Source organism: Patagioenas fasciata, chromosome 21 (assembly GCF_037038585.1).
Source record: "Patagioenas fasciata isolate bPatFas1 chromosome 21, bPatFas1.hap1, whole genome shotgun sequence".
In the NCBI taxonomy this organism is placed as follows: domain Eukaryota; kingdom Metazoa; phylum Chordata; class Aves; order Columbiformes; family Columbidae; genus Patagioenas; species Patagioenas fasciata.
The window spans coordinates 700,776-726,725 of NC_092540.1; the positions used below are offsets into that span (position 1 = coordinate 700,776).

Consider the following 25,950-nt stretch of genomic DNA (forward strand, 5'->3'; position numbering starts at 1 on the left):
AGCAGTTCCCCAGCAGTTCCCCAGCAGTTTCCCCGCAGTTCCCCAGCAGTTTCCCAGCAGTTTCCCAGCAGTTTCCCAGCAGTTTCCCAGCAGTTCCCCAGCAGTTTCCCCGCAGTTTCCCCGCAGTTTCCCCGCAGTTCCCCAGCAGTTCCCCAGCAGTTTCCCAGCAGTTTCCCAGCAGTTCCCCAGCAGTTTCCCAGCAGTTTCCCAGCAGTTTCCCAGCAGTTCCCCAGCAGTTTCCCAGCAGTTTCCCAGCAGTTTCCCAACAGTTCCCCAGCAGTTCCCCAGCAGTTTCCCAGCAGTTCCCCAGCAGCCCAGGTCTGTTCGGAGAGGAGGGAATAGCGGGTTCCTCACCCTGCCCTGCTCCCCGTACAACCAGAGCTGCTAAATCCCGCTCCCACTTTCTTTAAGTGTCTATAAACAAATTCTCCGATGGGGCTGACAAAGCCAGCGCAGCCCCTTGCTGTCAGAACGGAGAACACGTACCAACAAGGAATCTAAAATAAAATTTGCCCTTCATTTCATTTCCTGCTTCCATTTAAAGGCTTTCCCGCTCAGCGTTTTGTCTCCCGCTGAGATGACAGCCCATGCTGCGCCTTATTTACGGGCGCAGGGCCGGGGCGCTGTGCCAGTTCTCCTGGAAGGATCAGCGTGAACCGGAGCGCAGCACGGCCAGTGAGTCCTGGCGCTGGAGCAATCGCTGCCAGGGCCGCCCCGGCGCTCCCACCCGCTCCGCTCCACCTCCCAGAGCACCTCCAGGTAGGTGTTGCGAAACGCTTGTGCGGCCGTGATGAACGGACCCTGCGGACAGAAGAGCGAGGGCCGAGTCCCGCGGGCTCTAACACGGGGACCGGACACCAGCGCTGACCTCAAAGGAGCGAGTTCTGTTTGCAGGGACACTTGTGCGAGGCTGGTGACGTCTGATGCAGAGCCCACGGTGTCTCTGGATTGGCTCCAGGACAGGGAGAAGCCCCATGTGTTGTGGAAACTTTGCTTGGCCTTGAGCTCTCCTTGGCCAGGGGCAGAGCGCGGGCCGTGCCCTGCGGGAGGCCCCATGTCCCCCTTCCCCGTGTCCCCCTTCCCATGTCCCCTTCCCCGTGTCCCCTTCCCCGGCTCCTGGCAGCGCAGCGGCTCCCTGGGGACGTGTTTTCGGGTGGCAGGAGGACACCGGAGCCTCGGCTGATGTCCCCTGTGACGGAGGAGACCACCTGCCCCGTGTCACTTCACAGGGACCTCCCGCAGGGTTCAGTGTTGACATCGCAGCTCCAAAACAGCTCCCGGGACCCGAGCAGCGTCACCAAGGGGTGAGAGCTGGGTGCGGGGCCGGGCTGTGGGTGCAGCGGAGCTGCTCCCCCATAATAAAGCTGGGGACCGGGGCCAGGCTGTCCCCACGCTCCCCGTTAGCTCAGCCGTTCGCTCTGATTCTTTTTTCCCGGGAGCTGATAACTGTTGTTTCCCCGAGAGCCGATGGCGCAGGGAGCAGAGCACGGCCGTGCTTTCTGGGAAGCCTCGCGCCGACCCCTTCTCCTCCACCCCTCGCACATGCGGCTTTGCCTCCCCCAGCACCCAAGGGCGCCTCTCCCGTCAGCTCAGCCGCCAGCTGGACATTCCAGGCGCAGGGTCAGCTGATGGCACAAGTGCCCGGGGCTCCCCTGCTCCCTCAGTTCTCAGCGTCTGAGCACAGCGAGCAGCAGCAGGAACCGCGGCACGGGCAGCGCCCGAGACCCCGAGCCCCACAGGTGAGGTCCTGGGCTCCTGCAGCACCCGCCTGCCCGGGAGCCATGGATCTGGGCAGGAGGGGCCAGCGCTTGAGTTTGGGGAGCGGGCGGGATATGGTCAGGAGGAACCTGTGCTTGATTTGGGGGAGCGGGCGGGATGTCGTCAGGAAGGCGCTGAGCAGAGCCGTGGTTTGTGGGAAGGGACAGGACGAGGGGACAGCCGGCACCCAGGGGCTGGTGACAACTTCCACAGTGACCCGGGGTCTGCAGAAAACGAGCCTGGTGGCTTTTGACTCTCTGGTGCTTGTGGCGTCGCCGTAAAGCGCAGGGCTGGTCGGCAGAGGGGCAGGTGCTGTTTGGTGGTGCGAAAGGCAGAAGTGGGGCGGGGGGGTGAGAGGGGCCGTGCCCTTTCCTGCCGGACAGCGGCACCGTGTCCCCCATCCCCAGCGCTGCTGGCAGCTCCCCCCGTCCAAAGGGACATTCCCATGTCCCACGGGGACACTCAGCGTCCGCCAGCCCCACTGACACCTGCACTGTCTCCCAGTGCCCGCGTAGCCCCGGGGATGGGCGAGGGGCTGTGAGCGGGTGCCAGCCCCCATAACACGACCCACATCCCTCCCCGTTGATCCTGCTGCTCCCCACAGAGCAGCCAAACCGATCCTCCGTGCCGCAAACCGAACCTTCGCATCCTCTTCGTGAGGGGCGTGGGGACCAGCCATCAACTCCCCAAACGTCGTTTTCTCTCATGAAGGGAAATAGGAGATGAAAGAGCGGGGGGTTTCTGCGTGTAGGACTGGGCAGGCTGGGCAGAGCCGGGTTCTCACTGAGCTGAGCTTTGCTCTCCCGGCAGGACGCGGTGAGGGGAGAGCAGGAGGGGCAGACCCGGGGTTGGCTGGGGCTGCACCCCTGGCCCATCCACTCAGCCCCGGCTGCTCCAGCGCCGCGGCCGGGGGACCAGGGGCAGTTTCCATCCGGCCGAGGCGCACGGAGCTCCGGGCCGAGGGGAACCGGGCAACGGGGGCGATGGGCCTTGCAGAGCGACCCACACCCTGCTCTGGGATGGGATCACCCGGCTCAGCTCCGGTGCCAGGAGCTACGGTGCAGGTCTCTTCCAATTAACAGCTCATTTATTTTCTTGCATTTTAACAAAGGAAAAAAGAAAAAAGTTAGCAGTGCCCTCCAGTGCTCGGAGCCGAGCGCGCAGCGGGGCTGGGGACGCACGGGGAGCCCCGCGGGTCGCCCCACCGACCCGGGGGTTCGACACTAAGATCACGGCCTGGCGCCGACAGAGCGCTGCTTGTTCAAGCGGTTCTGGTTCTTAATACTCCAAAGCATTTCTGCTCGGAGGGTCCCGGCCCCTCGCGAGCCGCGCCTGGTGCCGTTTGCCCCGCGTCGGACCCGGAGCCGCAGCGGTTCTGCTGGGACGGGACCGAGTGGCGCTAATTAAAGATTAGGGAATTTAATCTGCTTGGTTTCTTCTGGCTGTGTTCAGCATGGGAATAAATAACCGGTTCAGCTCAGGCTCTTCTGACATTTGGCCCTAAAGGAGGGTGGGAGGAGGTAACGGGACTCGGCACCCGTGTCCCCGAAAGCCCTGGTACTGGGGAAATGGAGCGATGGGGCTGGGGCTGTGTGGGCGGGGAGGGGTGTGCTGGGAGATGCAGGTGTTTCAAAGCATCGGGGAGGGCTGTTCTGGTGGTGCTGGGAGATGCAGGTGTTTTAAAGCATCGGGGAGGGCTGTTCTGGTGGTGCTGGGAGATGCAGGTGTTATAAAGCATCGGGGAGGGCTGTTCTGGTGGTGCTGGGAGATGCAGGTGTTTCAAAGCACCCTGGGTTCTGTTTTCTGGAGAGGGGCGATCTCTATACAGAGAAGCACTTTCCTTCCCCGGTATTTTCTGACTCAGCTTCAGCCGCAGTGCCTGGGTTGCCTTTTCTTTTTTTTCTAGAGGAAAAATATCCAAGGTTCCTGGATCTGAGGACACAGATTTATCTGTAACTCCACGTATTTTTAGTGACGTAAATCTCCTCCGGCAGCGGCGGCCGGAGCGCCGCGGTGATTTGTTTCACCAGTGTTGTGTTTCAGAGCCGCTCCGTGAGCGTCTCCGGCAACATTCATCTGCTCCGAGCGGCCGAGCTGCTCCCGAGCAAAACCTCAATGGAAAGAGCCCCTTTCTCCAGCGCAGACCCTGCTCCGAGCGTTGCTGAAGGGAAAACAATAAGAGCCGTAGCAAATTGTGGTTTTTTTCCCCCAACTCCCCTTGCGTTACCAAGGTCGCCGGGATTTTCGGTGCGTTGTGTCGGCCTTGGCCCGTCTCCGCAGCAGTGAACTCCGACCGGAGCCACGCTGTGCTCCGGAGAGCCGCTGTGACAAATCCGCTCGCTTTTGGCTTTTCTCCTTTTTTTTCAAGGTGAGGAGGAGGGAGAAAAAAACCAAACCCACACCACAAAGCTACGGCTTTCAATGCAGAAATCCTCTCTGACAGTTGCTGCAACTTAACAAAATGGTAAATGCTTTTATTAACTTCTCGAGAAGCTCTGAAGAGCTCCTTCCTCCCCGGCTGAGAGGCTCTCATCTGAGCGCCACGGCTTTGTTCCTCGCGCCAGTGCCGCCTGGTAATTGTAGGGCAGAAATTCCTCCCCAGGTGTGAGGGGATGAAGTCATAGAGAAACGGGCCGGGGGGTACAAAAGGTGAGGGAGCCGCTCCGTGTTTCGGGTGGGAGGGGCTCCCGTCCCCTCCTGTGCCTCCATCCCACTCCATCCCCCTCCTGGGGCAGACGACAGAAGGGGCACCTGCGCCGGGGGCTCGTGTGCCCCCGGTTTAACTGCAGGGGGAAACGGGAGCAGGCGCGCGTTGGCTCTCGTCGCAGGCTGAGGAATACGCTGCGTGTCGGGGCTGGAGCTCCCGGCCGGGCTGCGGGTTCTCTGGAAGGAGCAGGAGATGCTGCTGAGCCCGTGGGGGGTGAGCTCACAGGGGCTTTATTAATAAACCTGCTTTGCAAGGAGCGTCCCGGCCTGGGAAGGACTGAGAGCATCGTTAACGCTGTCTCGCAAGGCAACCTGGGGCTGCTTCACAGCAAGGGGTGTCCTTAATGCAGAGCATTAATAACCCGGCGCTGCTGGTCCCGGGGACGTCCCGATCCAGCAGCTCTGGTGAGGCCACAACCTTCACTTGGTAGCTCTGCTCAATCATTCCCTTCTGTTTCTTTTGCCCCAAACAGGTCTAAATCGGGTCTTTTCTGGACCCCACCTTTCAGCCCCACGGCACCTAAAGGTCCCATCCCGCCAGCCCGGGGTGCCGCTGCGCTTGCCGTGTCTCGCCCCCCTTTCTCACGCTCGTCCGTACTCTGTTTTGCAGACACCGTCGGTGACAACCCGGAGCGGGCGCCGACTGCTCCGAGCCCCCCGAGCCCCCGCCGCTGCTGCTGAGGAGAAACGAGCCCCCGTCCCCCCCGGCCATGGTGGGGCAGAGCCCCCTGGAGCCCCGCGCGGGCAGGACCCCCGTCCTGCTGGAGCCCTTCGTCCACCAGGTGGGCGGCCACGTGAGCGTGATGAAGTACGACGAGCACACGGTCTGCAAGCCCCTGGTCTCGCAGGAGCTGAGCTTCTACCAGTCGCTGCCCCTGGCCATGAGGCAGTTCACGCCGCAGTACAAAGGTGGGGACCGGGCTGGGGACGGGGCTGTCGCCGGGATGGGTCCGCAGGCTGGGACGGGGCGGGTGGCAGCGCGGGGGCCGCCGCTGGCTCTGGGCTGAGCCCCATCGCTCGGGCAGGGTTTGCAGAGCACAGGAGCGGGGCTGGGGGGCTCCGCGGTGTCTAATTAGGGTTAATTGCACCAGGAGATCGTCCCCTCTGGTCAGCCTTGCTAAAGCAGGGGACTCGTGTCAAACAGGGCTGTTCTCAGGTAGCAAAAATCAGCGCTTGGCGTCCGGAGGGTCCCAGCGCTTTTCAAAGCCGTCGTCCCTCCACCATTCTCACTGTTTCTGCTTTTACTGCCAGACTTGTGCTGCTCATAGAGCTCCCGGCCCCGGGTTTTTTGAGAGGTGGGGAGCTCAGCTGGCACGTGAACACTTTCAACATCTCCTGGTCCTTCGGTGTGACAGAGCAGAGCTCCAAGTGGCAGCTGCGCTTTCCATGCGCTTTCCATGCGCTTTCCATGCGCTTTCCATGCGCTTTCCATGCGCTTTCCATGCGCTTTCCATGCGCTTTCCATGCGCTTCCAGCCCATCTCCCCCTCCCCCAGAAAGCCAGGAGCCATTTCGCGGGCCAGGGCCGGGTGCTGGGGACCTGGGCCCAGCTCCGGCTCAATAATAAAGACATTAAGCAGTCCCAGCTCAGCACTTCAGGGTGGCCTGGTTGTTCATACTTTTTTTGTCTTCTTTTTCTCTTCTATTGCAAGTCCCAGTGAGTTTTGTGATGAGGGGTAATTAAATAGCAATTCTTCTCTAATTTAGCATTGGGCACACACGTTTCTTATTCCAACTGTCCCAGCGCTGACTGCCGGGCAAATTAAAGAGGTGGAACATTTTCCCACGAGGGGATGGGGGTGACGAGCACCAGGGGGAACAATCCTGAGGTCTCCACCACCCGTGTCCGCGTTCCTCATCTCTGTTCTTAGGCTGCAGGGAGGGACGGCTGGGGACCGTTATGTAACGGTGACATTCTGTGCAGTGTTGATCAAATGTCGCCATTCAACTCCAACACCGAGGCGGCTGCTTGAAAAACGTCTCCTGCTCACGTAGGTGTCCCAGGCGGGTTGGTGACCTTGGGCCGGGCTTTTCCCCCCATCCCCTGCAAAGCTCTGCCTGCCCTGAGCTGGGCTTGCAAGGGGATGCTGGACTTGCTCTCAAGCCCGGTTCTGCTCAGATTCGTATTGCACGCGGCATTAAATAAATGCACTTGTAAAATTAAAAATAAATCCGCGGGGGTAGAGCTGCACAGCAAAACGCTCCTGAGGATCACCGGGATGCCACGGGCATGGCGACAGCTCCTCAGAATACCCGCTGGCGCTGGGCAGGAGGGACGCGGCGCTTTGGGTGGCACCACAGGGCCGGCAAGGAGCAGCACCTGGGCGCACCTTTGCTCCCGAGAGCCGATTCCTGGCTGCGTGCGCAGCGCGGGTCACGTCGCTCACAGCACCGCTCACAGCACCGCTCGCAGCACCGCTCACAGCGCCGCTCGCAGCACCGCTCACAGCACCGCTCACAGCACCGCTCACAGCGCCGCTCAGCACGGGCAGGACCCCTGCAGCACCAGTGCAGAACCCACCAGACAGCACAGTAGGGAACAAAGGTGCTTCTCAGGCTGAGACGCAGGTTTCTGAAGGCAGAGTTTCCAGCTGGAAGGAGCGAGAGGATCACGCTCCCCGGCAGTTTAACTGCTCCTTCCTGCCTTTGAAAATCTCCCCATTAATTTTCATTCTAATGTAAGGTACTTAAGAACTCTTAGTTTCATGCTATATATAACTTTTTTAGGGCCAGCTTGTTAGCGCTATGCAAATGAGCACATCTCCATTGACTTGCAGATATGTAACTGGGGCAGTTTTTAGGGTTACGGGCTGCTGTGGCGCCGTAGCCGAGGCGGAGCGCTAGGTTGGGAATTGAGGACTGTTCACCTTGCAGTGACTTTTTAACGATAAAAAGGCTTAGATTTAGGCAAAAGGTGCGCTGGCTCTCTGCCGTGCCTGCCTCCCCGAACACTCAGCCCTTCCCGTAAAGGTCAGAGCGTCTGGAACGCGAGCCGCGGCCGTTCCGGCGCTGTCACCTGAGACACGGCCGTCCCCGTGCCAGCGATGGGCCGAACGTGTGGCAGCCTGGGCGGGATCTGAGCCCCGGATTCTGCTGCAGTCAGGGAAATCGCGGTGCTGAAATACACAGCGGGTTTTAAGCGCTTAGGGTGGAAAGTCACAGCCCGTGGCCATGGGCTTGTTCCCCCGTGCGCGAACCCCAGACACGTGAGGGTGTCCCCTGTCCGCTGTTGGGGTGTTGGTCCCTGTGCTTGGGGACACGACCGTGACAACGTGTGGCATCCAGGTGGTGCCCACGCCGCTGCCCTCGCTCCAGGGGCTCTCCAGTTAAAGGAGGCGGTTGGTGTCTTTGGAAAATTCCGTGTCCCCAACCCTCCTTCTGCTTCCTACCGAAGAAAAGCATTCCCAGCCTTGACAAGTGAGACCTAAATCCCTTGTTATAAATAAGCCAGGAGCTCCCGGTCCAACATGTGGGGTCTTTTCTGGGTCATTCGTGGCACAGCAGAGGCTGCAGGGACGAGGACAAAGGAACACGTTCCAGCCAAGTGTTGCTGGACCTCAAACCGGAGTGGGACCAGTGTGAGCGGCCACTAAAGCAGGAGGCAGCTCGCCCCAAGCGCTTGGGAAGGCTGGGCCAGCGCGGGCCGGGGCAGCCCGTGCACGGTAACCCGGGGTTAATCCCGTTCTGGTTTGTTTTTCACTGTTTTGTCCCAGGCATCGTTTCCGTGCACCTCAAGAAGGACAACCTGGGCAACCCCCAGCTGCTCGCCAGCCCCAGCCTGCAGCCCGAGGGCTGCGGCCGGCGGGACGGCGCCATCGACCCCTCGCTCGCCATATGGCACAAGTGCACGTGGGCGGCCGGCGGCGACCGCGCGCTCGTCACCTGGAGCCACTCGCAGCTCAGCAAGAGCTTCAAGGACAGGTGAGGGTCCGGGGGTCCCGCGAGCGCAAGGAGCGACCCCCCAAGGGGAACACGTCCCGCCTCGCTTCCTCCCTCCTCGACATCAGCTCCCCCAAAGCGGGAATGGTTCCTATTGCGGGACAGCTCGCCCGTGCTGTGCCTGTTAGGTAGATCATAAATAGAGATTTCTGGTCATTGACACCGTGAATGGCGCTTTTCACGGGAGCCGAGCACACTTTAAATTATAATGGAAGAGAATACTGGCACCCAGCAGGAGCTGCCTGTCTGGGAATTACACTTGCGGAGTCACAAAGGGTCTCCGCAGGTTGGACACGATGGATATGTTTCCTTTGAGCGCCCCTGAAAATTCACCTTACCAAGTCTGGGGCTCCGCAGAGGGGTGGGAGGAACATTGTCCCCTGGAGCTCAATAACCAGGCGCGTTCCTTTGTGTGCTCTGTGCAGCTGCCCGGGGAAGCTGCTGCTGGGGCCGGAGCTGCAGTACCGCACAGACCCGCTGCCGGAGGACGCCAACGGGAACCAGGCAGAGAGAAACAGCTCCAACCCCTGGGGGCTGCGCTGCCACCGGCAGCACCTCAGCCGCCTGGCCGCCAGGCACAGCGAGAACAAGCTGCACCGTATCCTCGGCCGCTCTCCCCTCCAGCACCTGGCTGCAAATAACCGCTCGTAACCAATGCACGTTTTATCGCACCCCTCCCCTGCCCAGTGCCTTGGAATATACAGAACAGAGCTGCTGTGTTATCAGCTGGACGAGGTGATCCAACTCTGTCCCTTCCAACTGAAATATTCTGTTCTATAAAAAATAACAAAAAACCCCACCTTCCCATAAAGGGTATTCAGCATAAGCCAAGTAGCCCCTTGGCATACATTTAAAAACACAACTATATAGGAATTAGCAGCTGCCTCGCTTTTATTTTCCCATTACACTTCATTGCCCACCAGCCACGTGAGTCACGGGGTTCCACGAGCCCCCACGCCCACCGGAGCAAGCGCAGCGCGGGGCTGGGGCGTTGGATCCACGGCCCAGGGCCATCGTGCCACTGGAGAATGGAGCTGGTGGTGCTTTAACTGGTAGGACTGTACTACAGTAAATTAACAGAAATGGGCAGCTGGGGGCCTATAGCAATGACATGTTGGTAAAATCGGCTCAGAACGTCTCGTTACGGTTGTGAGCTATTCTGGAGAGCGTCAGCAGTCGCTGTGATTTAAAACCTCTTTCAATTAGACTTTAAAAGTATCGGGTTTCCCTTAACTCACGTTCAGAGTTTCTATTGCTTGAAAACGTGGTATCGAAATACAACTACCCCTGCATCCTGGACCTGAAGATGGGAACCCGGCAGCACGGCGACGACGCCTCGGAGGAGAAGAAGGCCCGGCACATCAAGAAGTGCGAGCAGAGCACGTCCGCGTCGCTGGGCGTGCGCGTCTGCGGGATGCAGGTGAGAGCGGCCTCGGCCCTGCTTGGAGCCCGCTGGGGACCTACAGGGACCCCCGGCCGGTGCAGGCTGAGGCAGTTTTATCCTTGTCTCCCACCAAGCACGGGCTGCAAGGACTGTCCTGTCCTCACACGGGAGAGGGTGCTCAGGGCAGGTGCTGGAACCAGCTCACCCCAGCTGAATCTGCACAGGGACAGATCCACCCCTTGTGCTCAGCTCTAACCTGCTGCACAAGAGAGAAAACAGAGAGGCATCCCGGAGCCCTGCTCGTGCCTTCCTGAGCTGTCACTGCAACAGCCAGGGGGTTATTTTATGCTAAATATTATGGTTCCATTTGCTCAAAATCGCTGCGCTTCCTCCTAGAAACTGAAACCACATATTTGTTTCGCTCACACTTCTCAAGCAGGTTTCAAAATGTTCTGCTGCTGCACCTGAACGATAATTATGAGAATGATGATTATAAAGCACATGCATAGCAGTGTAAACACTTGGTGTCAAACCCCATGTCCCTTTCTGGTCTCTGACATCCTTCTGTTGAGCAGATTACCCTTTAAATTACAGCCGGTGTGTGAGCTCATTCTAAATCCCCTCCCTCGTGTCCTAGTCGGTGTCAGCAGAGCCTCACGTACAAATTCCTGTAAATTCCTGCCTGCACCTCGTCTCTGGGTGCTGGAGAAGCGGGATCATCGCTGCCCGCGCCTGTGCATTGCGGGGGGTGCAGGGCTGGGCTTTCTGTGCTGCCACGGCCGGGGAGAACGCTGCAAATCACCAGTGACACAGCCGCGATTTACAGCTGCTGGGGTCCACACGGGCGGTTTACAGCAGCACAGCAGGAATCCGCACTAGTGCTTTAATGGAATAGTTTAAGTCTCCAGAAAAGCCAGGAGAAGCCGGCAGTACGTTGTCAGGACTGCTGGATATTGCTCGACTGCACAGGACCTGTGTCCCATTGCTCACCTTTTACATTAGGGCAAAATGCAGAGCTTTGGTAGAACAGAATGAATGAACGGGGTTGTTTCTGTCCTTCCTCCAGGTTTACCAGGCGGACAAGGGCCACTTTCTGTGCAGGGACAAGTACTACGGCAGGAAACTCTCTCCGGAGGGGTTCAGGCAAACCCTGCAGCAGTTCCTGTGCAATGGGAACCAGCTCCGCGCCGAGCTGCTGGAGCCCATCGTGCAGCGGCTCAAGGCTCTGCTGGCCGTCATCAGGAAGCAGAGCTCGTACCGCTTCTACTCCAGCTCCCTCCTCATCATCTACGACGGGCAGGAGCCGAAGAACGCGGCACCCTCGGATAATCACCTCCACTTCCAAAAGCCAAACCGCACCAACCCCTCCAGGGTCGACGTCCGGATGATTGACTTTGCCCACACCACGTTTAAAGGCTCCAATGGCAACCACACCACATACGACGGGCCAGACCACGGCTATATCTTCGGCCTGGAGAATCTCATCAAAATCCTGCAGAATATCTCAGAAGGCAAATGACAAACTCTGTGAGGCGGCCCGGATTTGGCAGTGACCGATAGCCCTGAGGGACGGCGCCTCGGCTCGGGCGCCGCGGCGGCAGGGACAGCTTGCTTGGGCAGCGCAGAGCCGCCGCGCGCCGCCACCGAACTCGAGCGTAAAGAGCAAAGAGCTGAAAGCACCTGCGATCAGCCACGAGATTTATTTTCCTTCCTTGTTTTACTGCTGCCCTTGATTTATTCGCGAGCCAGAGGAAGCGCTACTGGAAACAGTCTTGATGATAAAGCAGGGCCCGCTCGCCCCTGCGCCGCTGGAGCCGAGATTTGTGCGCTTGAGCGGGACTAAGAGAGCGCGCTGGCAGGGCTGAGCGTGCTCCACGCCACGAGCCGGACAAAAAGACACGAGAGAGGTGGAAAAACACACTGGGGGGCGGGTGTGGAAACACGAACAGGGCGCTGCAGGGCTCTGGGTGCAAAGCTGAGACCAAACCCCCACCTCGCGGAGGTTGAACGGCCCTGCGGGACTAGCACAGGGCACCTTCCTGGAACTTTCCAAGCCAGAGGCTCCGTAGGGGCGGGAAGCATGGGGATGCGGTGATGCTGTCGGGTATCAGCCACGAAGGACATTCACATCGAGGTACTTTTGCTTAATAAAAAAGAAAAACGAAGAAAAAAAAGGTGACATTGAGTCAGGGACTAAATACGAAAGGTCACCTGTAAACTCTTTGATACAGAGATTGTGTGTGTGTTTGCAAGAGACAATAACGAAAGACTCAGAGTAATGTTTACAGCTTTCGTGGGGCTGGTGATGACTGTGGAACAAGCACAGCTAATTCCTGCGCGGGGCGGGACACCCAGAGGAGGAGGAACCGCTACAGAGCCCCGCACCGGGGCGTGGGGATCGAAATAAACCCGTTCAACAGCTCCCGCCCGCTGTCGGTGTCGCTGTCGCTGTCGGTGTCGCTGTCGGTGTCGGTGTCGCTGTCGGTGTCGCTGTCGGTGTCGCTGTCGGTGTCGGTGTCCGTCCCCAGCCCCTCGGGGCTGCTCGCCGCGCTGCGTCCCCAATCGCGCCCGGCCCGCCCCCGCCGCCATTGCCCCGCCCGCGCTGCGCGTGCGCGGCCCCGCCCCTCCCCGCGGCCCCGCCCCGCCGTGCGTCACGTGGGCGGCAGCCATGGCGGCCTCCAGGTACCGGCGGTTCCTGCGGCTGTGCGAGGAGTGGCCGGTGGAGGAGAGCAAGCGGCAGCGGGACCTGGGCGCGGCGCTGCGGCTGCGGGTGGCGCAGGCGTTCCGCGAGGGGGACAACACGCAGGTGGGGCGGCTGGCGGGGCGGCGGCGCGGGAGGGGAGGAGAGGGCGGGGCGGGGCCTGGGCCGCGCAGGCGCCTCGGCCGCTCCGGGGGCGGCGGGAGCGGGCCGGGCCGGATTGGCGTTCTTGCAGAGGGGGCTGCGGCGGGTTTGGGGCGCAAACCTCAGTTTGGTGCTGACACGGGGGTGTTTCCCGCGCAGCCCCCGCCTCGGGGCTGTCCCGGTTCCAGCTGGAGGCGGTTGGGCCGGGGCTGCGCTGGGGGACGGGCCGGAGCGATTCCCGGGGCTGCTCCGGAAACGCCGGCCCCGCGGAGCGGGTTCCCCGTGTGGGGGAGGCTGCCGTGTCTGCCGGGTGTTCCTGCGGTTTCACTCCGTTTCCAAGAACCCTGTCCCAAGGCTGTGGGGGTGGGATAGCAAGCGGAATTAGGCAGCGCCGCGCGGATCGGTGGATGCTCTGGCTCGGCTGGGCTGGATGAGCTTTGAAGGCCGGTCCAGCCCAGCCTGGTCTCTGGTTCCGTGACCGGTGTGGAGCACAGAGCAGCGTGCGGGGGTGCGGGCACCGCGGGGGTGCGCGGGCTATAAAATGGGATTCTGGCTACAGTTGTCAGCGTGCTGGGGATTCAGCTTTGCTGCTGCAATCCATTAGAGCAGGTGATGCTTGACGTGGGCTGCAGACCTCCACAGGCTGGGAGGCGTTGCTGCGGGATGTAAATGTGCCCTTTCTTAGCATAAAAACATTGTTCCAGATATGCGTTTTCTACTTCAAGGGGCCATTATGGGAACCTAATTCTATATTGGTCACCAGAATTGTCTGTGGCAGACATTTCGGAAAGTGCTTATTGCGTTTTCATATGCTCAGCACAGCTGAATATGCTGCATCAATTGGCTGCAAGATCCCAAAGCTGCCACTTGTCTTGAACATCTGAATTGATGCCTACAGCACTGATGTCAATTTGTATGTATAAAGGCTTAATATAGCAAGGGGAAATGTCCTGGCAGACAGCAGGAGGGACGTCTGAGAAAGGAAGGAGAGCCATCAAGGATACTTTATCAGTTTAATGTCGGTTTTATTCACACGGAATAAGATTTGCTGATTTTACAGGGGAGGAATACCATTTCTGCTACGCATTTAATAGCTGCTTCTGCTGTCATTACTGAAACATTAGCGGGGTCGTTTGAAACGTGACTGCAAGGTGTGTTGAGCTGCAGATCACCTGCAGTGTGATGGTGCTTCTGTCTGTCTGTCTGTCCTCCCTCCTGCAGCAGCCGTTACCTGTTAAAGGAGGCGCCACCGGCCCCGCGCTGAACCTGCGCCCGCGTCCCAAGGGCAGACGAGCGCGTCACTTTGTCCCGAGGTGTTACTGTCCACGCTGTTCCTGTTCTTGTAGCAGTTTTAATCACTTGTTTGATGTCATGGAGCAGCAATGCAGAGTTCGGGTCGAGCTGGCTCCCTTGTAAGACTGAAATCCGAGAGGCTGTGCCATGCCGGCTGCTGAACAGGCACCTGTCCGGGGCCCCGGCACAGCGCTGGGTATTAGCGAGGTCTTTCCAACTTACTGGACCAAAATAGAAATCCATTTACCCTTCACAAGCTGCCCAGCATCTTTCATGCTGCTTTTCTCTAATCAATTATAAACTATTTTAAGCCTGCATTGGGGTTTTGTGACTTCCATCCTAGTACATTATCCTGTTTGATACTTTAGAATAGAACAGACAGAAGAACTGGCCTTTGAGCGGGATTTCACAGCGGTGGCCAATAAACAGGGCAAGGAAACTGTCCGGCAATGCTCTCATTACCTGTGTTCACAGTTGATCTGTCAGGAATTTTTGAGCAGGATTCAGGCTCCATTCTGGAAATGATGTGCCTCGTTATCCCTGCAGGCCAAGCTGGTGGGAAGTGGAGGGGAAAGAAAACGTTCAGTGTTGTGGAGCAGCGTCCGGGGGCCCCCAGCACCGCACAGCGCTCAGGAGCCGCCCGAGCTGCCCTCCACTGTCCTCTCACCAGCCTAGAAATGATTTTTTTTCTGCTGTGGGGGTTTAAAACACAACTGTGTGATACTTCTGTGCCTTTCCAGATTGCTGACCCTGAGGCCTGTGACCAGATGTACGAGAGCTTGGTCAGGATCCACACCAACTACTACAAAAACAAGGTGAGCTTTGGCGTCAGCCGCCGTCCCTCTCGGGGCTGTCACCGCCCTCGGCCCAGCAGGATTTGGGGGAATGTCGGACAGACAGATGTGTGGCCGGGTGTGCAGCACTGCCTGGTGCCTTTGGTCACTTGGGGACACATACGAACAGCACAGGTGGTAGTTTGTGGTATAGATGAACGGAATTTGTAGAGCTTGACTGAAAATGAGCTCAGGCTCTGCTGTGGTGACATTTTGACCTGTTTCAGTGCACTACAAGTAACACCTTTGTCTCTCTCTCTCCTTCTCTTGCTCGGTGATGAAGTATCCACGCCTGAAAGACACGAGCTTCACCGGAGTGACGGTAGAAGATTGCAAGATGATCCTAGCAACAGGTACTAATTCTGTGTGTGGTCGGAGAATGAGTCTGAGCAGGAGTTCAAAGTTCTTTTTGTCTTTGTGGTGTTCACCGTGTGGCTTCTGCTGAGCAGCTTTGACTACGGGACAGAGTGGGACGGCCGTGCAAGTGTGTGGGGATGCTTATTGAGGAATAAGGTCAGGAATATTTGGGGAGATCTTCAGTAATCTCTCAGGGCGAAAGCTGGAGCGTGTTTTGCACAGGGCAGGAACAGCAAAGGGTCTGCAAGGGCTCTGTGAGATCAGGTGTCAGGAGCTGTGGAAAGAAACGCACGTTTGCTACATCATTCTAAAAATTCACAGCTTGTTTCACCGTGTTCAGATTCCCTGCAGTATTTCTCCTTTTGTGTGAGACTGAGGGAAAACAGGGCGCCGCGAGGCAGAAATACCCTCAGCCGGATCATTGATTAAGTGCAGCGTGGGAGGCTTGTGCGGGTTGTTCTGCTCCAGTTCCGAACTTTGCAGCGCGTGGAAACTGAATGTGCGTTGTGAGTGATAAGGGACTCCCTGCACAACTGATTGGAAGGGAAAACAAACTTGCCTCAGGCCTCGAAATAGAAATTCATTAAGATGAAAAGTCAAAAGAAGGAAAATATATGTGAGGCAAAGCTGTTGTAAGAGAGCTTGCATTCCTTTGCTCTTCTGTTCTGATTCCCCATCTCTCCCCGCTCTCCTTTTGCAGATGTTCTGAAACAGATGGAAGACATGAAAAAAGGGACGTGGAGAAAACTGCGAGAAAGGTTCTATGCCAAGAAACCCGACGAGGACGTGAAGTGACAGGCCAGCTCCCCGATCCCCAGCTGTATATACTCCTAAAGCACTGTATGTATGTTGCCATGATGAATAAAACCATTTATTCCTCTTAGCAACAGCATTTTTGTTCAGACCTGCACCTTGCACCCTGCATATTTAGTGCCCCCTTTTTTTTTTTTCTTGAAAATCTTGGCCATAGCTTAACCACAACCACATTGGAGCAACATAGGGCAGAGGAAAGAACATGGGGGTGTTAGACCTGATCCTCTGTGTTACAAGAAATGGAGCAACCAGGAGATGCGCAGGGCAAGTAGGTGTGACCGTGTTAGCTCTAAGTGTGCTGGTGAGGGTCGCAGAGGTGATGTGGAGACACAGCTCTGCTTGGGAAATTGAGGGAGGGGGAACTGGAATCGTCACATTTATGTTCCTTGTGAGAGGACCGAGGGTGACTCTTTACCGTGGTGACAGGGGAGGCGTGTAAGAGTTTGAGGTTTCAGTCAAGCGCTGCAGCAATGTGCTGCTGGTCACTATAAAAAATTGCAAGTGTGATTAGCCAAGTGCTATGGCCTGTGTTTATTCATTGCTAAAGCTTTAACGTTTGCACCCGTGTCTGTTGTAGCAGCGGCGCAGGCCTGGAGCGCTCCAGGACTGCTCCAGGACTGCGCTTGGCTCCCGGCAGCACCAACAGCTGCTCCGTTTTTGAGCAGTGTTTTCCTGGCAAGTAGCAGAAGAATTGGAAACTTTGGGCAGGCACTAATCCAGAACTTCATCGAACAGGGCTGGTGGTGAGGGTAGATCTTCATGGTCGCATTCTTCATCTGACTGGGGAGTCGTGCTGCATCTTAACATCGCACAGCTGGAGCTGAGAGCTTGGGCAATACAGCCCTGGTTTGGCTTCAGGTTTGTGGGCTGTTCTGGTGTTTCTATTTATATCAGCTCCACCGCATACCAGAGCGCACAGGAAGGGCACTTTCTTTACCATGTTTAAGTTTTTATTATAACATGATTTTGTATTTAATTTAGTTAAGGCAATTTACACTTTAGTTCATAAGTAACGACAATAACAAAACAAAACAAAAGTAAAACATTACACCAGAGATGAAACTAAAACACAGGACACCCCTTCACAGTGAACTCCTGTAAACCCGCAGCGCCTCCTCCTCCTGCCCAGATATCCTCGGTGCACAGAAGGCAGAAGACTCGTTCGCACTAGTACAGACCTGGAGACCCATCTGGTGAGTTAAACTAAATCCATCTCCTGGAGTTCAGCTCCTCTTTCCTGCAGCACGGTGACGAACAGAACTCTTTAACTGGAGAGGGATCAGCATGGAGCAGGGACAGCAGATACCGTGGCTGGTTTGCAAAGATCCAGGGGTACTAGTGCCACTCTGGGAGCAAGTTAACTATTGCAGCCCTACAGCTAGTTACACCACCCTGAGGTGGCAGCCATGGAGATAAAGATACAACCCTCCACATTTGCAAAATAAAGAGTTATTGCAATGAGGAACCAAAGTCCTGTGTAATTTATCTTCCTACAAGGGCATCAGAGTAACTTGTGGGTCCAGGTGTCGTGAGGAATCCTGGCCAGTCCCTGGGTCCGGAATTGCTCACAAGCATCTAAGGGAAACGTTGGCCGCAGCCCTTCCCCGTGCTCCGTCCTGGGCCAGTGATGGCCACGCGGGGACCACAGGAGCGAGCGGCCGCAGGAGCCGACGTGTTGGTGTTGTCCCTCGGTGGGCGAAGCCGGTGCTGCTCGGCGCCTCAGTGGTTCATGGTGTTCTGGACGTCCACGAAGCCCATCCGTTGTCTGCGCTTGCGTTGCTCTGTCATCTGGAGGTCAAACAGGGACACGAGTGAGGCAGGAAAGCGGGACTCGAGTCATTAGCGTGCTCCTCGAGGCTGCTTTAAGCATCTGCCAGAATAGCTGATGAGCAAGTTAAATAAAAAAAGCACATGTCCCAAATGTCCCTGAACCCCCCAAAAGGAGCTGCAGGAGCCCTTTGCTTTGGATCTGAAGCTGTGCTGGCCAGGGCTGGCTCTGCCTCCCGTTCCCTGCGATCAGTGTCTATTCTGGTGAGGACAGTGAGTTTCTACAGGCAGGTGTTGCTCAAGTGCTCCTATTTTTACACTTCTCTAGTACCTGTTCCTTCAGCTCGTTCAGCTGGGAGGTGAGGTGGGACACCAGCTTCATCGTGGTGTTGAGTTTGTCCTGAAGATTTCGGATCTCGTTCTGTTCCCCTTCCCCTTCGTTGCTGACCAGCGACATGGCGCGCATGCGGGGGAACCAGTCGAGGTTCTTGTTCTGGAAAGGCGACCATGGAGCGGGGTTGGAGGCATGAGGAGGAGGGAAGAGACCGGGTGGGGTTTAACAGGGACCCTGCCTATGTGCGGGGATTAAAGGAGTTCTTGGGGCTGGGCTTGTCTGCAGCTTTGCAGTTTCCCACAAGCAGACCATTACTGGCTTTTCCCTACAGCCTCCTGCGCTCAAAGTTTTTCTTGTCTAGATTTCCTTTCCCCTCCTTCTTGCCTTGAAAACACCTTGAAGTCCCACTCTCTACCGTGTGCCTCTGCCCTTGGGTCAATCCTTAAATAACACAGTACAGAACATCAAACAGACAGCATGGTGCTGGCTGAGGTTGCAAAGTGAAAATAACCAGCGAAGAACAAACTAAGGCAACAACATTATTATTCAATATTTTCCAAAAGCTCCTTCTCAGAAGTGTTTTTCTTTGGCAAGCCCTTTGTTCTCCAACATCCCCCCGGGCAGGCAGGTTGTGACAGCGATGGAGCTGCCCTGGGAGGACCCGCACCTGGATCAGCTGCGCCATATACCTGCATCATCTGCACCATGTACCTGGACCAGCTGCACCACGTACCTCGATCATCTGCACCACGTACCTGGATCATCTGCACCATGCACCTCGATCATCTGCATCACGCACCTGGATCATCTGCACCATGCACCTCGATCATCTGCACCACGTACCTGGATCATCTGCACCACGTACCTGGATCATCTGCACCATGCACCTGGACCAGCTGCACCACGCACCTGGATCATCTGCACCATGCACCTCGATCATCTGCACCACGTACCTGGATCATCTGCACCACGTACCTGGATCATCTGCACCATGCACCTGGACCAGCTGCACCACGCACCTGGACCAGCTGCACCACGCACCTCGATCATCTGCACCATGCACCTCGATCATCTGCACCACGTACCTGGATCATCTGCACCATGTACCTTGATCATCTGCGCCACGTACCTGGATCAACTGCACCACGCACCTTGATCATCTGCACCACGTACCTCGATCATCTGCACCACGTACCTTGATCATCTGCGCCACGTAGCTCTCGGGCCCCGTGTAGTCTGTCTTGTTCTTCACCCGCACCAGCACGATGAAGTACAAGTAGTTCCACATGTTGTGCTCGTATTTAATGTGCTCCTCAAACGACACCGTCTTGTTGTCAAACTTGTCCCTTTCCAGCCCTGGGAAAGGCAGCGGGAAGAAGTGAGCAAACAGACGGGAAGGTCCAGATCATGGCGCCTCTCCCAGGTGTGACTTCCAAGAAGTGCTTTTAAAGAATTACTTGGCATTTAGCACACAAACAGCATCCACAACCAGGGCAAACAAGCCAGTTGTGTATCCAGGAGGATTCCCTTCAAAGTCCTACCAGCTATGCCTTCTGCTTATGTGTCGAAAAGCATAAAAGGCACCCAGTGGATCTTTGAAGAAAAAAGCAGCTGGACTTAGTCTTTTTTTTTTCCTTTTTCGGATGACTATGAGCATTCCAGAACATTTTCCTTAGTAATACGGTGCTTTTTTCCCCACTGCCCGGGTGTCTCAGCAGCGCTAGGTGCACACTGAGAACCCCCAAGGTGGCATTGTACTTTACCACCTCATTAGCAGAGGTGAGGAACACCACAGGTTCCCCCTCAGTTCACGTCCCTGCTCAAGCCTGCCCGTGCTGCCCTGCCCCACCGCTGAACACGTTTACACTTTGCTGTGAACCAAATCAAACCCAGAACCCAGTTGAAGCTCCTTCCCGTCCCCCAGCCCCAGCACGAGCCCCCGCGCTCACCGCAGATGAAGCAGGTCGTCTTCAGGATCTCCTCCTTCTTCTGCTTCTCGCTCCTCAGATCAGCAAAAGTGTCAATAATGACCCCAAAGATGAGGTTAAGGACGATGATAATGACAATAAAGAAGAAGAGCAGGTCGTAGACAACCCGCGCAGGAAACAAGGACTCCTGTGATAGAAGAAATGGGTAAACGTGTTCCTGGCACCTCCAGCCCCGCCAGAGAGGAGGAACAAAGGGTGTGATGGGGAGGGAAGCACTGGGACAGTGCAGGGACAGAGCTGGTGACACCGTTCCCAGGGAGGGAGGGCGGCTGCACAGCAGTAAAAGCAGCAGGACGGGGCAGGAGGAACGGTAAAGGCAGCAGGATGGGGGAGAAGGAAGGGTAGATGCAGCAGGACGGGGCAGGAGGAAGGGTCCAAACTCACGTCCTTCGACGGCTTCCGCAGAATGTCGCCCACGCCCCCGCCGTTCCTCAGCCCGTGGTTCAGCACAGTGACGATGCACATGAGCAGCGTGTCACAGGCGCGTTCCCACTGCTCGGCGGCTGTTTCTGGGGCACCAGAATGGGAAATAAAGGTAAAACCCCAGCGCACAGCCAGGGCAGAAGTTCCAGCTCCTCCAGCTCGGCTCGTGCTGTGGAGGTGCTTGGCTGAGCGCTCCCAGAGCTCCCGCTTCCTTTATGACTGAACTGAATCTACTTCATTTTAATGCCAGGGTCAGTGCAGAATCTGCAGGTCTCCTGCCTAATGTGTGCCAGAGAGTGGGATGTTTGTTTCCACCTTTGAAAAGCTGGGATTTCCTGAGCTCGCTGCCAAAGCGGGCGGCCAGCAAGCAGAGCTGACCTTGCTCATGCGCTCGCTTACCTTCCAGGGCAGTGGGCACAGCGGAGCAGCTGATCTTGTCCCCGCTGCACGACTCCATGAAGGTCTCCATGTTCCTGTGCATCCCCAGGGGGTCATCTGCAAGAAACCATCAGCCTTGTCAGGGCACCCGTGTGCCTGAGCAAAGCTCTTTGCTGCTGCCCTGCGTGCTCAGCAACTGCCTCTTCCTGAGCTTTCAAGCTTCTCCTGGCCGTTTTTAGGCTTTGGATCTTCTGCTCTGACAGTGCTAAAACTCCATTTGTAGCTGCCCACCCCCTCTCACCATCACCCCAAACCCCGCTCTGCAGCACAAGGTCCCTGAGGCAGCACAGGCAGCTGTCGTCTCCACCACCCCCAAACCCAGCGTGACGGGGGTTGTGCCGCGGTACAAACCCCGTGACGTGCACACGCACACACATGCACACACACACACGTGCGCATGCACACGCACGTGCACACACAGACGCACACGCATGCACACACACAGACGCACGCAGACACACACAGACATGTGCACGCACACGTGCACACGCACACGCACGCACACGCGCGCACGCACACGCGCACGCACAGGCACATGCACGCACACGCACAGGCACATGCACGTGCACACGTGCGCACGCACACGCACAGGCACACGCGCACACACACAGGCACACGCACACGCACGCGCACACGCACACGCACGCACGTACACGCATGCGCACACGCACGCACGCTCACACGCACACGCACGCACAGGCACACGCACACGCACGCACAGGCACACGCACGCACGTACACGCATGCACACACGCACGCACATGCACGTACACGCACGCACACGCACGCACACGCACGCGCGCTGTGGCAGCGGGAGCAGCAGGGCTCACAACCTGTGGCTTTGCCGGCCGGCAGCCGGTCCACCTCCAGGATGAAGTCGTCCTTGAGGAACAGGAAGCCCACGATGGAGAAGAGGTAGACGAGGATGAGCGCCAGGAGGGCTGTCAGCAGGATCGAGCGCCCGTTCCGCGTCACGCTCTTGATGACGTTAAACAAGGTCTCCTCGCGGTAGATCAAGTCAAACAGCTGAAGGGACACAGGAGCAAAGAAATCCCACAGGGTGCTTTTCTTGATATGCCTGGCCTACCTCCATCCCCTTTCATCCTGGGAGCCTGGATCACCCGGCAGACCTTGACTAACTTCTGCACAAAGCACTTAAGAAGTTTCCCAGCTTACTGCAGGGAAGTAGAGAAGAATGAAGGGACTTGTGCACAGCAGGAGAGCCAAGAACAGGGCACACGCACCCGCCTGTGCCCTCAGCAGCTCACGCTGCCTCCCAGCTGACCCAGATGACATGCACAGTTCAGATGAGAAAGAGACAGCAAAAGAGCGCGAGAGAGACGGTAACAGATCCTGGCGCAGGCAGAAGGATGAGAGCACAGCGAATTGTTCTCGCTGCTGTTATCAGTCAGCCCCTGGAAGGCGTCGCAGGAACCTTCCAGCATCTAAGGGGGCAGACAGGCCACCCCCTGCCCCAAACAGCTGCACCTATCGTACCAGGATGCTGTAGAAGAGCTCGTGCACAAAGAGTCCCAGGACGCTCGTCAGGATGTAGCCAACGTGGTAAAGAAACTCCACATCCATGATCATGGCCTTGTAGCCTCGGATGAAGGTGCCGCGGTTGCCCACGAAGCTCACCACAAACACGATCTTGTTGGCCAGCTGGGGAACAACCAGAGACGGGGTAGTGGGGTTTGCTGCACCCCGCGAATGCAGAACAACCTCCGGCGTCGTGGGCGGCTGCGCCGTTTTTCCGGTGTTGGAGAACTTACATTGAGAGCTCCCAGTATGTTCAGAGTGAGTCCGATGCCCAGGTAATAGATGGACCGCAAGATCAGCGCCACGAGCAGCGGCCTGACGCCGTAGCGCTTCGTGAACAGGGCCATGATGGAGAAGCAGATCAGGATCCAGAAGAGCAGCGAGATCAGGGGGGAGTCCAGCACTCCTGGGAAGCAAACACCCGGGGCAAGTGAGTGGCATGAGACTAAATGCTGCCAAATAGGACACGGAGCTACTGTCCAGGGAAAGCCAAGGTGCTGGCCAGGAGGCTCCATAGCTCAGGGGTAGAGCCCTGGTCTAGTTAGACCAGAGGTCATGAGTTCATAATCCCACTGAACTGAGTTCAAACTCGCGCTGGAGCCTCAAACACCGAGTGCTGGGGCACTTACCCATGGAAGTGGCTTCAACATAGGGGTAGAAGAAAGCAATGATGATGTTGATGAAGACGGCCAGGTTGAAGGAAATGCTTCCCCAGAGCGTCATTCTGCGGGAGAACCAGTACATCAGCGGCATGCCTGCGGGGAGAGGAGGCAGACACACGGACCTCAGCAACCGCGTGCCAACCGGGAAGGCTTTGTCCTCCCAGACCCCGCAGAGCCCGGCTCAGCACAGCCAGCGGCGCAGAGGGACCCTCGCCTCCCACTGCCTCCCACACCTTAACAAACACTCCCTCCTCATCTGCTCAAACAGGAGGGCGAGTTCAAAATGTCACTGCTCACATTTCTTGGCTTCTCAGCCCTTTGACCTGCTCTGGCACCTTGGAATCAGATCGGCTCCATCTCCTGCCCATCGCCCACCTCCCGCAGCCTCGTGTCCCCAACAACAGAATCTTTGTGTTTTCAGCCCTGGCCCCGGGGGAGCCCCAGCCAGCAACTTCCCATCCACGCTGGAAATGTGTTTCCTGCCCAGTTCCTGGGGCAGTTTTGACTGGATCTGCAAGTGTTTTCAGAGCTGCCACACCGCTCCTTAGCTGCACCACAGTATTTACACTGTGACTCCATTAAGCTCCTGTTATTTTAAGCCAGGATTTCCGTCCTGGTGCAGCCCTGAAAGCACCTAAGCAGCTCTGCGGGGTGCAGAGAAACAGCTCTATTTCCCATATGTAGCTGCTAGATCCTGGCTTAGGAGAAGGCAACGGCAATCAAATGAAGAGGGGACTTTCCAGGGGAAGACACGTGCAGGTGTGATCCCAGGGAATGTGCTCTAAGATGCAGTTCAGGCTACCGAGGAACTGCACTAACAGGCATGGAGGAAACACATCCTGATTAACCTCCACTCCCTACAAACTGCCCAGCGGGTTGTGGAGCACAGGGAGCTCAGAGCTGCCATGTCCAGAATGCAGCCTGGCTTTGCAGCCCTTCTCAAGCAGGGCGACCTCCCAGGGCCACCTCCCAGGGCCACCTCCCAGGGCCACCGCGGGGGTGCTGGAAGTGCCCATGCTGGCCGAGGGGGCCCCAAGGAAGGTCTGGTTTGCTCTTACTGCGCAGCTTCTTCTGCCATTCCATCTCGTTGTGGAGGAAGGACGACTGGTCGAAGAAGTCGCTGACTTTGCTGCCCTGCTCGTCCTGCTCCGTGGTGGTGAAGAGCCGGTACTTGGTCTCCTTGGTGAGGAACTCGCAGATGCCCGGCACCGGGAAGATGATCTGCTCCATGCTGCGGTCCAGGCGCACGATCTGCAGGTGAGGGGAGGTGCCCTGAGCTCCAGCCCTTGCCAGGGTGGGCTCCTCTCCTCGAGCCCCAGTGCCTCCCCTGCTCCGCTGGGCTCCGAGCAGCGCCAGCCCCTCGCCCAGCGCCGCGCATCCCGCCCGCTGGGGCGGCCCCTGTGCTGGGGCAGCTGAGCCTGGCGGTGCCCCAGACACCGCCCCACCGCTGGCGGCCTTGCCTCGATCTGCGACGTGTGTTTCTCGTAATACGCCAGCGGATCCTCCTCCTCCTCCTGCACCGGGGCCGTCGACTTCAGCATCTGCGTCAGCTGCTTGTTGTTGAGGCTGAGCTGGGGTCGGGAGGGGAGAGAGGGTGAGCACGGCCTGAGTCGAGCCTAACTCTGCACTGACAACAGCCTCCCACAACTGCTACCAGAGCTGATGAGGTTTTGGGAAAAAGGAAATGAATTAAAGGTTCCTAAAGGGGAATGAGCACTCCCTGAGGTGACAGACATTAGATTCCCTGCAATAATTACATCCAAATGCTGCTAATCCACAAATTACAAATCAATGCCCACGAAACCCCAGGGAAATCATATTACTGCTGAATCTCCTTCGGAATCTAAGGCACATGGGCAAGAAATGACAGCGAAGGACTCAGCCCTTCCTTTGCTAAGAGGAAGGGGACAAAGCGGGTGCCAGCAGGACCCCATCGGGACCACCAGCCTGTCCCTGTGGCGAGCAGGATGTCACCCCATGGCTGAGCCCCACGAACACGGCTCTCCGGAGCCTGGTGCAAGTGCCTTTGGGCTCGTGGCTTGGCTACAAGGGCACTGATCAGTCTGTCTGTCTTTAGTCCCCCTGGGCAGCTCCAAAACCCATCAACTCTTAACTAACAAAACCCCAGGTGAGAGGAGCAGCTCTTTGCAGCTGCTGCTCAGGGCTGGGGGGGCTCTGCCTCCGTACCATGGACGAGATGCCCTCCTCCTCCTCCTCCTGGATGCGCTTCACCGGCTTCAGGAGCTGCTGCAGGGACTTGTTGTGTCGGGACAGCTGGAATAGGGACAGAGATGGCGCAGCCGGTGAGCGGCCACTGCGCACAGGAGTGGGACGTGGGGCGCACAGGAGCAGGACGTGGGGCGCACAGGGGACAGGGACACGGGGCGCTCGGGGGAGCGGGGGGGCTGGCTTCCCACAGGAGCCAAAAGCACATTCCCAGCCATGCCTGGCTGGAGGAAACAAATAAATACAGAGAAATACGTGCAAGCCGGTGCGTGGGAGCGCAGCGCGGCACGGGGAGCCCAGCCTGGCCCAGCTCAGTACCTGCAGCGCCAGGATATAAATGTTGTGGCCGACTTCCCGGGGGGAAACCTCGGCGTTCTCGCACTCCTCCTCCTGCAGATAGGCCTTCTTGATCACGTCAACCTGGAGGGCAGCGGAGGGACAATGAGCTTCTCCCCTTCCCCTTGCCTCGTTCTCCTCGCCTGGGAAAACCATTCGGCAAGGATGCTCGTGCAGAGGGCGGTGTGTGACCAGCAGTACGGAGATATTTATCAGATTTCAAACCAAAAACCGCGCCAGGACCCACAGGCAGAAGAGGTGCAGCAATGGGCAGAAGCTGGGCAGGCTGGGGCTCACTGCGTGGGTTTCAGCA

At 57.5% G+C, this 25,950-nt stretch overlaps 3 protein-coding genes across 8 annotated transcripts in view; 2 read left to right on the top strand and 1 right to left on the bottom strand.

Moving 5' to 3' along the window:
- Nucleotides 1-643: 643 nt before the first annotated feature.
- IP6K3 (inositol hexakisphosphate kinase 3) lies at nucleotides 644-12,203 on the top strand. 2 transcript variants are annotated; one of them, XM_071817819.1, is made up of 6 exons: nucleotides 644-759; nucleotides 5,075-5,373; nucleotides 8,177-8,384; nucleotides 8,828-9,000; nucleotides 9,647-9,822; nucleotides 10,853-12,203. In XM_071817819.1, the coding sequence occupies exons 2-6, from the start codon at nucleotides 5,175-5,177 to the stop codon at nucleotides 11,303-11,305; spliced, it is 1,209 nt and encodes a 402-aa protein (XP_071673920.1). In that variant the 5' UTR covers nucleotides 644-759; nucleotides 5,075-5,174; the 3' UTR covers nucleotides 11,306-12,203. The 2 variants fall into 2 exon arrangements, with proteins under 2 accessions (XP_071673920.1, XP_065710874.1); XM_065854802.2 differs by lacking the exon at nucleotides 644-759 and adding an exon at nucleotides 4,173-4,222.
- A 223-nt stretch (nucleotides 12,204-12,426) lies between these two features.
- UQCC2 (ubiquinol-cytochrome c reductase complex assembly factor 2) lies at nucleotides 12,427-17,135 on the top strand. 2 transcript variants are annotated; one of them, XM_071817911.1, is made up of 5 exons: nucleotides 12,427-12,592; nucleotides 14,662-14,736; nucleotides 15,038-15,107; nucleotides 15,812-15,951; nucleotides 17,013-17,135. In XM_071817911.1, exons 1-4 carry the CDS (start codon nucleotides 12,455-12,457, stop codon nucleotides 15,904-15,906), a joined length of 378 nt encoding a protein of 125 aa, XP_071674012.1. In that variant the 5' UTR covers nucleotides 12,427-12,454; the 3' UTR covers nucleotides 15,907-15,951; nucleotides 17,013-17,135. The 2 variants fall into 2 exon arrangements, with proteins under 2 accessions (XP_071674012.1, XP_065710877.1); XM_065854805.2 differs by lacking the exon at nucleotides 17,013-17,135 and having other exon boundaries at nucleotides 15,812-15,994.
- Nucleotides 16,853-25,950, bottom strand: part of ITPR3 (inositol 1,4,5-trisphosphate receptor type 3) — a 36,244-nt gene continuing 27,146 nt past the window's right edge. For 3 of the 4 annotated variants that reach the window (XM_065854799.2, XM_065854800.2, XM_065854798.2), the window contains 14 exons: nucleotides 25,620-25,721; nucleotides 25,263-25,349; nucleotides 24,536-24,646; nucleotides 24,134-24,326; nucleotides 23,043-23,168; nucleotides 22,647-22,819; nucleotides 22,372-22,536; nucleotides 21,708-21,900; nucleotides 20,836-20,931; nucleotides 20,398-20,522; nucleotides 19,975-20,140; nucleotides 19,221-19,381; nucleotides 18,023-18,184; nucleotides 16,853-17,712 (listed from right to left, as the gene is read on the bottom strand). In XM_065854799.2, the coding sequence (XP_065710871.1) occupies nucleotides 17,644-17,712; nucleotides 18,023-18,184; nucleotides 19,221-19,381; nucleotides 19,975-20,140; nucleotides 20,398-20,522; nucleotides 20,836-20,931; nucleotides 21,708-21,900; nucleotides 22,372-22,536; nucleotides 22,647-22,819; nucleotides 23,043-23,168; nucleotides 24,134-24,326; nucleotides 24,536-24,646; nucleotides 25,263-25,349; nucleotides 25,620-25,721 (1,929 nt within the window). In that variant the 3' untranslated portion in view covers nucleotides 16,853-17,643. Of the gene's footprint in view, nucleotides 17,713-18,022; nucleotides 18,185-19,220; nucleotides 19,382-19,974; nucleotides 20,141-20,397; nucleotides 20,523-20,835; nucleotides 20,932-21,707; nucleotides 21,901-22,371; nucleotides 22,537-22,646; nucleotides 22,820-23,042; nucleotides 23,169-24,133; nucleotides 24,327-24,535; nucleotides 24,647-25,262; nucleotides 25,350-25,619; nucleotides 25,722-25,950 lie in introns of those variants that run through there. The other variant, XM_065854801.2, reaches the window with a different exon arrangement.